The sequence below is a fragment of the Phascolarctos cinereus genome, unplaced genomic scaffold, assembly GCF_003287225.1.
Source record: "Phascolarctos cinereus isolate Bilbo 61053 unplaced genomic scaffold, phaCin_HiC Scaffold_726;HRSCAF=1367, whole genome shotgun sequence".
NCBI lineage: Eukaryota > Metazoa > Chordata > Mammalia > Diprotodontia > Phascolarctidae > Phascolarctos > Phascolarctos cinereus.
In genome coordinates, this window is record NW_027556098.1 from 111,139,679 (window position 1) to 111,153,761 (window position 14,083).

General features: G+C 38.5%; 1 protein-coding gene across 1 annotated transcript in view; it reads left to right on the forward strand.

The window, feature by feature from the left end:
- CFAP91 (cilia and flagella associated protein 91) overlaps window positions 1-14,083 on the forward strand; it is a 92,473-nt gene that overhangs the window by 30,395 nt on the left and 47,995 nt on the right. The window contains exons 2-6 of the mRNA XM_020985879.2: window positions 484-560; window positions 817-974; window positions 6,631-6,714; window positions 7,549-7,605; window positions 12,156-12,337. Coding sequence (XP_020841538.1) covers window positions 484-560; window positions 817-974; window positions 6,631-6,714; window positions 7,549-7,605; window positions 12,156-12,337 — 558 coding nt within the window. The remainder of the gene's footprint in view (window positions 1-483; window positions 561-816; window positions 975-6,630; window positions 6,715-7,548; window positions 7,606-12,155; window positions 12,338-14,083) is intronic.

Here is a 14,083-nt window from a genome sequence, read left to right on the forward strand (position 1 = left end):
TTTTGATTGATTATCACTGAATACAAAGTGGGCACTCATAAAAATTTCTAAATTAAATCTAAGGAGTAGGCTTATATACCTTAACATGATTTTTTAAAGAAAAATTACTGAATGCTATTTTGTTTGCACATGGGCAGATGGGCATCTATGGCCCTTTTTGGGTACTTGACACTTCCTAGGTTATATAATCTCCAAAGAGATGCAACTTAGTTTGTGTATGTATGTAGGGTTGGTGGTGTTAAAGGAGGTAAAGTTGGGAACCTGCTATGCCTTTTCCATTTTCATTGACCTCTTTAAGCTGATTTTGGAGTATAAATTTGCATGTTGCTTGTGGAGTCATGAGGACTTGACTTGCTTTAGTATTGGGCAGTCTTGTAGGCTTCTATTCATTCTCTGAGATATTATGTTGTTTTGACATTTTCTCCTTAGCTCATAAATAGATTTGCCATATTGCTTATTCTTCTGCTTCTGTTCTTATTACAGATCCATTGTTTATAGTATCAAGTGCAAAGGACCATGCACAGGCTAATATCCAAGCCACTGTGATGAGAAACCAATTGGTAGGCCATTTCATCTTCCCTCACTGCCTGAATCAGGCCTGAATTATCGTGTTGACTGCATACATTGATCATATAAATTGAATAACTGTCCGATATTCCCTGGCCTTTGTGTGGTAATGACACAGTTACTTGGGATAATATAGTTGGCCATTTGTTTACTCTTGATGAGGGTTAATGAAGTACTGGGAGTGTGTAAAATGTTTTAAAAATTTGATTGTATTACTTCCTCCATTTTTTCCTATTTTACTTCTATTAGAAAAAAGTTCCCAGGTTTAGAACTATGTTTAGTAACCTGCAGAATTATCCAAGATACATGATGTTTTTGAACCCCTCACATCCTATCCCACTATTTGTTGATCAAGAATGGCGAGGATGGGCGGAGCAACGTAAAGAAGCTTTCTACAAACTTGCAGCGTAAGTGCCAGGTGACTTCAGCTTTCAAAAACTCTACTCACACTATTGTTTTCCTTTTTCTGGTCAGCTTAGTTCTTTTGACTCAAATTATTCTACCTTAAAAAATGAATGGATTTCTAAGATGCATATAATTGTAATACTTAGACCAGTTGTCCTCAGACTTTCTTTCCCAACCTGCTTTGGCACCTGATGACATCTTGCAGTTGCCTTAACACATTAAACCAGTAACAGTGGTCATGGATGACTGAAGAGAGGAGTGACCAGTGGGTCAGAACACACATGTATAGGCCAACTAGGAATCTGCCAGTGAACATAAGAATGTCTGAGACTTTGTGGAGCTGTGATTTACCTTATATATTTCAGATTTCCTGGGGGGGAAATTTTAAGCAGCTACTACATTTCTTGTAATAATTTTCAGATATATTCTTTGGAGAATTGTAGTCAGTACATTTTTACTAGAGAAGCCTAATTTCTGGAGTTCCTTTTCCTTTTGCTTATCCATAAGTTCATCCTTAGTAAACACTTTTTGATAATAAAGATGGGTATCTTCAGTCTAGGAACCAATGAGTAGTATTTTTAAATTATTTTTATTGTTTGGCACTTAAAGACTAGAACATTAATGTAGGTTTATTATAAATGAATTTTGCCTTTTGTGTCTGTCCCCTAACCTGAGAGTGGCTGAATGGCTGAGTGGCTACAGAAACTTCCATGCCTTCCTCACTGTCACTGCTTGAAATTTCTTTCCCTTTGATTCTGAAGATGCCATATTGCCCATGAATGCCTTCTCACTGGTGCTTCTTTCCTCCTACATGCATATGCATAGACGTTCCTCAGCCCTTGAGCCAATCCTGGGCAGGATGTTGATTGACAAGGGAAAAGGGCAGCTGTTTCTGTAGTCCCAGCATTGGGCTCCATGGTCTCTGGCCTTTGCTTTCCCTCACAATCTGAGGTCTTCATCCCATAGCTGCTGCCTAGCTCCTGTTATAAAATACTTAGGGAACATATGCTGATCTTCCTTTGAATGTAGGGTTTTTCTCTGAAGTGTAGGTGAATCTTCAATCATTTGTGTTCCCAGAGATTCCTAATCAACACAATAGGTCATCTGTGTGACCTATAAGTGAAAAAAGAGAAAGGATTGTAGAGGAGAATAGAAGAAAGCTGTTTTTAGTCTTATATATACTCTTATTTCCAGAAGTAAAAATTCTCAGAAAACTTCCAAAAGACAGTGTACATGTTTCAAGGAGAAGAATTGTAGGTATAAACTGGGAAGTTGTTTTCTTCTGCAGTGCATTTGGGGTGCCCTCCTTATATTTTCAATCCCCCTCAAAAAAAAGATATTGCAGGTTCAGGCTACTCAGTGAGTCTTCAGCCACTCAAAAGCTCCCATTCTCCAATATATTTATTTTACTAGTAAGCCAGAGGACACAACTGATTCAAAGCAAAAGCATTTAATGAAATAGCATAAAAAGAGAAGTGGTAATAGAATGTTTTCACTCCCAAATCCAGGACACACTCTCACACAAATCATTCTCACTATCAGTGGGAAGAGTGGATACGCATAGGGATCATGCCTATGTGTGGTCTAGGCATATGCGCGGCCAGCACAGATGAATGACTAAGTAACTCAGTTCTTTGATATTAGGGCCACTGATGGCTCCTGTTGTTGTCATCTCTCTGCTGTGCTGAGCCTGCTCCTTCTTAGGTGCTGTTTTCTCTTGGGTCTGCTCTTGACTGCACTGTGTCACCACTGCTGCCCCTGAGGTGTTGTGTACTCTCTCTACTGCTTCCTGTCATTTATGTTTAAGGTGGCCTATTCTTGCGGCTTCCATTTATTCAGCCTCAAGCACAGCCTTCTGCTTAGGAATCTGAACAGAAATGTGCCCCTTCCCATAAGAATAGAAATTGTCTTTGTCGTTGTTGTGTTCGTAACCCAGAGGCTAAGCGTCAGTTCTTTTGGTGAGAAAGGACTCAGTCACTGGACTAGGTAAATGTGTCTTTTTCTCTGTGACAATAGAGGTCTTTCAGTAAGCTGATTCTGAGCACTGGGGGCTGATAAACTCTTTTGCGGTACAGACCTACCATCTATCTAATTAGGACTTAATTAGACATTTAGTTTGTCTTTTGTTAGGAGGATGATGAGTTTGTATCAAGCCTCTGATGTTGGGTTAACCCTTTATGGGAATACTTTGCCTTCAAAACCACTTTCAGGGGCTCTATTCATACTGTTCATAAGTTATAGGCTGCCTCTCTTTTAATTATTGATATATTTATATATAGTGCCAGTGTGACATAGTGGGATAGTGTGCTGGACCTGGGAGACCAGGAACCCCACATTAGCTTTGTGATGCAGGAAGTCCAGCTTTATTTCCAAGACTCTCTCAGGATTTAGATGAAAATGAACAAAAGCAAGCAGAAAAAACTAAGCTAAGAGGGGCAAGATCCTATTCTTTCACCCTCCAGGACCACAGTCTTCTTTAACATATATAAAAGTTACTGGTAATAAATTTCTCAGAGTTGGAGCTTCCCTAGAGCATTGTTAGTAGAAAGATAAGTAGATGGCCCAGTCTCTAGGAAGTAAAGAATGACATGATTGACAATAAGCTCAGGATGAAGAAGTCTTTCTAGAAATTCACACCAGTTGGACCTCATAAGCTCCTGATTTTCATACTTCCTGGTGCCCCAGACTCCAACTCAGCTACCAGTCTTCCTCCAGGACTCACTAATATTGGCTTGGAGCTGACAGAGTTCCCACTTATGCTGTTAAAAATGGAATTTCCCAGTATTTTGAGTTGGACTGGAAAATGCATTTGCCCACAAAACATTGTTGTGTAGGAGTTAGAGTCCGTGTTAATAATAGTAGAGTATACATGCAATGTATCAGATATATTAAAATAGGTGAGGAATCTGTCATGTTGTCAGGGTGGCAAGTATGTTATGAATTAAATAGTTTTTTTGTGGACTGGCCTAGGCATTTCATCACTCTGTATAACATTGGGAACATGGGAAAATGTGTTTAAATCCATAAAAACAACTTAGAGACTTTGGAAATCTCATTCATAAGTTAAAATCTGTCCTTATTTTAATTAATGATATATTTATATTTGGGAACAGTATGACAGTGGATGGAGTACTGGACTTGGGAGATAGGTAGACCTGGGTTTGTGTTCAGCCTCAGTTGTGTGCCCTTAATTTCTCTGAATTTGTTTCCTCATCTATAAAACAGGGATCATTTTAATGACACCTATTTTACAGAGTTGTTAGGGTTAATGTGAGTCAAAGCATACAAACACAGAGTTTGGGGACAGAGATTCATCCAAATTGCCTTGAACATGGAGTACATGGGAAGTCAGTAAGGCTGTGATAGGCTTTGCATTCTAGGTGGAAGAGTTTGTTGGGAAGCTATCTCAGTTGTCTGTAGTAATGACAGAGGTGAAAATTAATGTGGTAACAGTAAGAAACAAAGAGGATTAGACAGCTGCAAGACATGTTTCAGAGATGTACTTGACAGGAATTGGTAATTGATAAGATAATCAAAGATGAAGGAAGGAAAAGAGTCAAAAGATATTTGTAAGTTTGCACATGTGGAAGACTAGATAAATAGTGGTGTCAAAGACAGAAATAGTGAAGTTAGAAGGAGAGTGGCAAGGTTTATAGGAGAGATAATGAGCTCAGTTTTTGACTTGGTGAGTTTAAGGTACTCGTTGGATATCCAGGCAGAGATCATAAAGTTATGATTTTAGAGTTGAAACAGATTGAAGCTGCCCATAAGTGGGAGAACTGGGATTTGAACCCAGGTCCTCTGACTCTAAATTCAGCATTCTTCCCACTGTACCATGTTGTCTCCAGTGTCTTATGGGTAGCTGGGAATCAGATCTGGAACTTAAAAAAACAGGTTTAGGTGAGAGATATTTAGATTTAGAAGCCATCAATATAGAAGAAGTCTTTAAAGCTGCAGGAATGAAAAGGATTGTCAAGGAAGAGAGTGTAATGAGATCACCCTGTCTGTTCCTTTCCTCTTATTAAGGATGCTATAGAAGCACAAGTATGAGAGAGTACATCATCAAATTCCTGTTAGACTATTCTATGTGTCTGATGTCTACGGGGTACAGTGGACAGGATGCTTGACTTGAATCCCAGTTCTGCTGATTGCTGTTTCTTTTGACAGTGGACAAGTCACTTAACCTCTTTGGGCATCAGGTTCCCTGTTTGTAAGTGGAAGGAGTTAGACTAGATAACTTCCAACACAGCTGTAGCAATGATCCTAAATGTTCAGATTAACATTGTGGTTCCTAACCTTTTTGAGTATGGATACCCCTTTGCATTATTAGAATATTTCTAGGACCCTGACATGAAATAGTTATATTGAGAAAGTACTAAATAATCAAGTAAAAATATATCATGACAGAAAGCTTTTATGGAATCATTACTACTTAAAATATTTTATCATATTAATAACAATATCAACATAAGTTTGAAAAGAATAATATATGTGCAAGATATAATTTATTTAGCCTGCTGATACATTTCTTTGTTATACTGAGTCATACTATGTATTTTGTTTAAATTGAATAAAGATCAAAATTCCAATGTTTGCTGTGCATATGGACAGCAATTGGGTTCAGAGCCTCGTGGCTCATCTTGTGGTATGTGGTGGAGTATAAACATTATTTCCCTTTGTTCACTCTATCTTAAAGGTGAACTTGGGCCAATTCCAAGATTTGCTCTCTTAGTCCTTGCCACTAATACCTTCTATATGTTATCTGTTATTAAACTAGTGGTTCTTTGAATAGAAATTCTTTATTTGAGATTCTTTTATAACTTAAGCTTTTTTCAACTTTGCTTCCCACTTATTTATAGAAATCTTTCCTCTAATAAATAGCTGAGACTACCCTATCATTCTAGAGTATTTTATGTTCAAGAAGAGGATCTAAAAACTCTCAAAATATAGTAATTCCTCCAGCTGTGGGAGTTAATACATTTTTTCTTCTCTGCTAATCTATTGCATAATCATATTGCCCCATTGGATCATTGCCTGCCAAGAACGATCATGCGGTAGTAGTACAATAACCACCACTCACTTGTAGAATTACTAAATCTTGACTGTGAAATATTTCACTTAGATATTAAGAGCCACAACCTGAGGTGCCCATGACTGGTAGTAGTCATGGTTTCCAGAGGCACATCTACACAGATTCCATGATGAAGTCAAGAACTATCTGGACCACTGCTTCCCTGTAATTTTGAGCATGGTAGTTTTTTTTTTAGACATGTGACTCCTTTAACTGTCTATGACTGATTTTTAGAAGCCAAAATATGCAGCATATCAGGAGAACCAAATATCACCCTAAGCACATACATAACAACATAATTTACCTACAAAAAGTTTGATATAGGTATCTGAACTTAAAAAAGAAATATGGAATAATACAGGGGAATTATATGGAATACTGATAGAATGTAAACTCCTTAAGGACATTAGTTATTTTGGTTTTGTCTTTGTATCCCCTAGGGCTTGACACATAATGATGTTTAATAAAGCTTATTGATTGTCACAATGATGGGGGAATAATCTCTTAGAATAAGGCATTATAAAAAATTAAATGCCAACTAGTATTCTTATTCCAGATCTGAATGTTCTTTTCTTACTTCATTTTAGCGCTGACCCTTCTTTTAAGATGCCTAAAGAAGTTGATGAAGATCCTCAGGTTACTGGAAAGAATCGCTACAAATATTTTGAATGGTAAGAAACCAACATTAATGTTACATGAACCTTACCTGGCAATTATAGTCTATTGGAATATGTGTGCATAGAATGAGAGGAAGGAATTTCCCTATAGCTTACAATGGGTTCAATAGTTTAGGCAGATGAAAAATGAAATAGGGTGCAGAACGGTATGGGACTTGGACAGTGAAGATGGAAAAATATTAGAACTGACTAGAAAGTGGTATACATAGGCTTTCTCCGTGAATATGACCAATCCAAGCAGGAGTAAAAGATTCAGTCTGTCTATTTGCCATGGCTCAAAAAGGTAGCCATAAACTGGCTACTGTGTAATTCAGTTGAATCAAAAGATGTCTCTGAGTTTCCTGTAGAATCTGTTCTGGAACAGGTAAAATCTTGAGTCTTTGTCTGCCTGAACTCCCTTGAGAAAGTAAATTTTTAATGAATATTGTTATTCTAAGCAATCTTTTTCTGTGAAACTCAGTTGCAACTGGGGATGGATTGTCTTGCTGTCTTTCAGGATGTCTTTCCCCTTCCATTTCCAAACATTCTAGACTTTAAGGAAGAGTTGTAAAACTCTTCTTAGACATGATCTTCCTATGTGGGAGGGAACAAGCTTGTAATTTCATGTAAACATAAACCAGTACAGATGAGCTTTGGGACAGAATGCGAAATGGTATGCAGAAGGCCTTTTTTAAGAAATTGCCCCCAAGGCATTGGAGAGAGCCAGAGTTACCATATTTGATATGTGAATCACAGCATCTTGGAATTGGAACCTTAGGGATTATGTCATCAACCTTCTACCCCAAGTCACAAATCCCATTTAATTGTATTGCCTTGTTTTCCCTTCAGGCCTTTTCTTCCATTTTACAAGCAGATGCCACTCAATGTTATTCTTGCAACACAAAAGTAAGTAGTAAACTAATTATTACTAAGTATTTTTCAATTTGTTTTGTTTCTTCACTATTAGAGATGCAGACTGTTTGCCTTAGTGTATTTGATTTAAAAAGAAATTAATCAAAATAGTTTTGCTCCTCTGCAAAATATATTTGTTGTTTGATGCTGTGACTCAGCAATTTGTCACAGTAATCAATCAATAAATATTCTGTGAATCCTTCATTTTTCTTATACTGTCCTGCTTTAGTGGAATTTGTCAATCGTATCAGAGCTAAGTGTTGTAAGGTACCCGTGAAAAGATAAGCAAATCTATGTCCTACCATATCTCATTTAAGTTACAGATTTAGGAAAAGAAATGTATTTAGTTCTGTGCATACAAACACAGTGAATATTTATTATTCCTAATGTTCACATGTTTATGGTATTGGAAAGTAGCACATGATGAACCTTTTTCCTCTTGGTCTTACTGAGAGGAAGAGACTGTAGAGAGGTACCTTTATCCTTTACAGGTATAGAAAACAGTTCATTTGTTACACAGAGAAGGAGCAAGTAATTTCATGGCTAGCCTAGGGTGTGAAGTGACAAAAGGTCTTGTGTGGACAAAATGAGGAGCAAAATAGAGTTAGCGGGTCCTTCAGGTGAGTCTAGCTAGTTTTGTCATGTTCACGTAGAGGGGGCAGAGAAGACAGGTCACATTTAGCTGAAATGTATGTGGTACTTTTCCTTCCTATATTATCTTATGCCAAGGAAAAGCAGTATTTTAAAGCCCAAACTATTTGCCCTTTAAAACAGTAATAACAACAACACCTTTATTTCAGCTTTATTGGAAAATACTTATTTCTGCTGTATTGAGGGAAATTTTCTAGATCAATTCCATATAACTGGCTATTATTGAATTGCGTTTGGCTCATACACCAAAACTAATAGGTCATTCTTGGTATATAAAAATGATTCTGCTAGTCAGTAGTGAGGACAAATTTATTCATCCACACTTTTTCATTTATACCTCTTAAGACCAGTGATAAGCATTTAGGAAATGGCTTGCTGGACTTAGAGGTTCAGCCTGTGACTATTGAACAAAGCAAATTTAATTTTCTCACATTGTCTAGCACAGTATTATAGATCTTTGTGCAGTAGATAAATATGGTTAATGATTGAATGGTTGAGGACTTACTTTAGTACCATGCTCTTACCAACTGATTGAATCTTCCTCATTGACTGTTTGTAAAGTAGGTTCTGTAGCAGCCAGGTGTTACAGTGGGTAGAGTACTGGGCTTGAAATCAGGAAGATCCATGTTCCTGAGTTAAAATCTGGCCTCAGTTTCCTCATCTGTAAAATGAGCTGGAGAAGGAAATGGCAAACCATTCCACTATCTTTGCCAAGAAAACCCCAAATGGGGTCACAGAGAGTCCGAAACAACTCAACAACAACAGAAATTGTGTTCTTGTCCTCTTTGTCCTTAGTAGAATCTTCAGTTCTCTGTAGATTGAACTATACTTCAACACTTAGATATTTCAAGAATCTCCAATCTTGTTTGTGTACCACACGACACTAGTGTACATTGCAGGCCCCTGTTATGTCAGCAGGTCATTGACAAGGGTTGCCAAGATCAGAAAACATCATCCACCTGTAGCCAACCCAGTAATGAACCTTTCTAAACTGCTCCTTGACAACAGACATACAGTCCCATCACTAGCCTATTCTTGGAGCCATCTAGCCTGATATCACTTGCCAAATTTTGTGCACTGTTTGTGTGGCCTTCAAGAGCCCAGTATTACCTCCTACCATGATGGGACATTTACGTGGCGTGTTGGTGGTGAATTTGGATAATATGTAGATAGAAAGAAAACCACCTTGGAATATAGATGTGTCAATGCCTGGGCGCTGTCCTGATTGCCCTTCGCCTAAGAAGCACAGATATTCAATTCAACAATGCTCCTTTTACATGCCAGACACCACGCAAAAACAAAAATGAAAACAGTTTCTGCCCTCGAAGAGCTTACATTCTACATAGAGGGAACACTATATACATAGTTAAGTAAATACAAAATATATGCAGAATAAAAACAAAATAATGTGGAGAGTATTATCACGTGGGGAAACCAGGAAGAGCTTCAGTCTGAGAGAGTGACATTTGAGCTGAGTCTTGAAGGCGAGTGAGGAATTCCAGGAGATAGAGGTGAGAGGAAAGAACATTCCAAGTATGGGGGTTAGCCTGTGGAAAGGCGTCACGGTGGGAGATGGAAGGTGGGGTATGAGGAAGAATAAATGGGCTAATTTCTCTGGAATGTTGAGAGTGCAAAGGAGGAGTCATAGAATAAGTCTGGAAAAAATAGATTGGATCCATCTCTTAAAGGGCTTAATTGCAAAACAGAGTGTTTTATCCTTGAGATGAAAGAGAACATTGGGAGCTTCTTGAGGAAGAGGATGGCATGGCCAAACCTGTGCTTTAGAAAGATTACTTTGACAGCCAAGTGGAGAACCCATTGGAGAGGGGTGGGACTGGAGGCAGGGAGATGAGTTAGGAGGCTCTTACAATAATCCAGGGAAAGGTGATGAGGGCCTCAGCTGGGCTGGTGGCAGGGCAAGTAGAGGGAAGGGTGTGAATGAGACATGTTGTGGAGAGAGCAGCAGGACAATGTGGCAGTTAACTGGATGTAGAGAGTAACAGACAGGAAAGCACCAAAGGTGACTTTGAGGATGTAGTGCCTGCCCTTGATAGAAGCAGGGAAACTACAAAGAGTCGTGAGTTGGGGGGAGGGGGAAAGAAAATGAGTTCTATTTTTGGACATGTTGAATTTGAAATGCCTATGAGATATAGAAGAAGAGCTGTCTAGCAGGCAGTTTTGAAGGACCAAGAGGTGAGACTTGTATTTATACACTTAAGAAGGGCACCCAAAGAGAAAATGGGTGAGTTGAAATGCAAAGCTTTCATATTCAGGTGGAATGAACTTAGCTCAGGTGATAAATACACAGTGTGTTATAGTGAAAAAAGATTAGTTAAACCTTCAAATGGAACCATAGCATTCACTGGCTTTTCAAGGTGGTCCTTCTTTTATGAATTTTTTTAAGTTACTGGGACTGGAAGAACAAAGCTGGAAGGTAATGGGCAGAGTAAACCATGAATGTCTTTATTACCAAGTCTGTGGTAAGTTAACAGACAGGCAAAAGCTGGACCAGAGAAGGGAGCAAAAGCAGCAGCAGCAAACGTATTGAGATATAGCAGAGATCAAGCTGAGCAAGGAACCAGAGGAGCAGACGAGCACAAAAGTATTGCCATCTTTAGACCTGCCTCTTTTATATGCCACACTGACCTATAGTTTAGCTGGTCGGCTTCAGAATTCACTTGGCCAGTAGGGTCATGAGATGGGGAAGAAAAGGGAAAAACTTGAAGAAACCTGACAGCTACTGAACCAGTTGTGTTATCTAGCTCCTAATTCTCCCTCCTCCAAAACCCACCAGAATGAGAAAATGGAGCAATTTGGTAGTTAAGGTGAGTAACCAAGAAGGTGGTCAAGAAAGGAAAAGTATTTGTCATTTTGTTTTAGAAATTATATCATAGAAGCAGTACTATTTGGTATCCATCAAATCTTTTGGAGTGTAATTGATAGGTCATACATCAGGAATCTAGACTGGAGGGATTCATTAAGTCCTCCTTTGCATGTTTGAATATATATTACCAAATATATATTACCGAATATTACCAGTGATTATTCTAGATGGAAAAATAAAAAGCCACTCTTTTGATTCCTATTTGGTAGTTTGACAGTATAATGAATATACTATGTGCTCATCTATAATAACACATACGTACATATGTGTATATGTATGTATATATACATATATATACATATATGCAAAGTCATCTATCTTGTGCTTATATATAGGGCAGCTTAAAACTGCATTAAGACTTTTGGGCCATCCACTATATGACACCTGCCATTCACTTTAGCTAGCTATGGCTTATATTCTATAATTAGACCGATACTCCACTACTTAGAGGAAGAAATAGGTTTCTATAGAAGGCATACTGTGTTCTCCCTTCTCTGTCCTTGCACTGGGTTGGGGAGGGGTGGAGATTAGCTAAATTTGGGAGTATGACCATGGGAGGGAAGGTAAGAAGTTGGAGAGCATGTAGTTTGAGGGATTATACTGTACTTTAAGGTTTTCCTGTGGCACCCAGAATGCGCATTTTATATTCATAAATGGCCTCCTTTCAACTTCCTTATCTCCTCTCCTGCTCCCTTCATCCTGCCCCTCAATTCAGTAAGTGAGGAGATGACTTTTTTCAGTTGTTATGCAGATGCGGAGATAGCAGGGAAGTTCTTCAGGGACAGTTGGGCTGAACCCTAGTCATGCTGAAGAATCTGAAAGAGAAATAGAGAGGGTTTTCTTCCCTCCAGGGAAGAGTAGATTACTGTATATCTCTTTGAGTTGAAGAGCAAATAGGCCAATATGTTCTCAGAGTCTGACTTTTAACTCCTATTCCTGTTTGTGTTGTTGGGTATTCTAAATGATGCTAACATGATTTAATTTTTTTTCTTTCTTTTTTACCTTTCAGGCAAGATGCATACAATTATGTTTCCGTGCCCAAAAAGCAGCCCAAAATTGATTTGGTACGTACTCAAGGCACACAGACAGATTATCGGGATAGTGAAACCCAAACAGATCCATACACACCAGAATATGTAGTGTGCCAGGACACCATCCCCGAGATCTTGACCCTGGCTACTCTCACTTGGGGTAAGTTAATTTGCACGTGACTCCTGCTGCTGATGGATAACTGTATGTTCAGATATAGGGAGTGAGGTCCTAGCAACGACCCTTGCACGGCCCACTATTCTTTCTCCACTGTAGATGCATGAAGGCTGCCTTTACTTATGTTGTAGCTGCTGCTTGGAGGCTCTCATTGTGTACAGCTACTTTTAAGATTCAGTCTCTCATAGGACTTTGTGCAAAGATTGCCACCTTGCCACCCGTTATTGTCTCTTGGTGATCAAAATTAATTTTCACAAACATCCTTTGGTTGTTTTGCTTACCACTCATTCTCTCCCACATACTCATTCACTCTCTAAACCACCCTCTCTTTCTCATTTCGGTTTTTCCTATCCAGTCACTTAGTATCTCCTGTTTACCAGTCCACGTTCTCCAAGAATCAGCTTTTTTTTGAGTGTATATTCATGTGTGCGTATTAAATAAAGTCAACAAGCTTTTATTGAGCACCTGCTGTGTTACAAGAACTGTGCTAAGCACTGCAGAAAGGGGAAAAAAAAGCAAAAAACACAACAGTCCCTGCTGTCAGGGAGCTCAGTTTAATGAGAGACAACATGTAAACAACTTACGTACAAAGGAGATATATAACATACATTCTAGATAGTCAAAAGAGGGAAGGTACTAGTATTAAAAGGAATCTGGAAAGGCTTCTTGCAGAAGGTAGGATTTTTATTGGGAACCTGAGGGAAGCCAGGGAAGGGAGAAGGCAAAAGAAGAGGAGGGAGAGAATTGCAGGTATGGGGAGCAACCAGTAAAAATGCCCGGAGTCACAAGATGAAGTGCTTTGTACACAGAAAAGCAAGTAACCAGTGCCACTTCAAGAAATCTGGAAGGGTAAGAGTGAGCCAAGTTATGAAGGGCTTTAAATACCAAACATAGGATTTCTATTTGATCCTAGAGGTAATAGGGAGCCATTGTGGTTTATTGAATGGGAGGGGAGTGGTGACATGGTAGACCTTTACTTTAGGAAGATTAATTTGACAGTTAAGTGGAAGAAGGACTGATGTGAGAAGGGATTTTTTTAAAGACAAGAGAAAAAGAGAAAGAATGGGGAAAAAAAATCAGTAAAGTAGATCAGTACATTGTCTGACAATATAGTCAGTGTTCTAGACACTGAATGGAGCCCCCATGTCTGCAGAGGAATGGGGAAGATATCTTCTCATATCTCTTCTTTGGAGCAAGGCTTGTTCTTTCTTTCATCACCTTGTTGAATTTGTATATATTGTTTTCTTGGTTTTGTGCATCAGTTCATGTAAGCTTTTCCATGTTTCTCTGTATTCATCATATTTATTGTTTTTTATAGCAGGTAATTCCTTTACATCTATGTACCACAATTACTTTTTAGCTGTTCTCCGGTTGATAGGCATCTACTTTGTTTCTTGTTCTTTGCTGCCCCCCCCCCCAAAGAGGTTGCTATAAATCCTTTGGCATATATGGAGCAATAACATTTTTAGTGTTAAAATTTTTAAGTAAAATTTGATATATTTTTCTAAAAATTTTACTGAAATTTTCTTAGTGGTCCATTTTTGTTAAAGAATTTGAACTGGTGGTTTTGCTGGAATGGCAGTATCTAGTCTTATTTTAACTATGTCAGTTCAATAATGAGGTGCCTTTGGTATTTGGAAGGGGCTAAGGGAAAGATGCCAGATTTACCTAAAGATGTGGAGAGTGAGATCTCAGTGGGAATGGCTTGGATTTGGATTAGATGAAGAGACT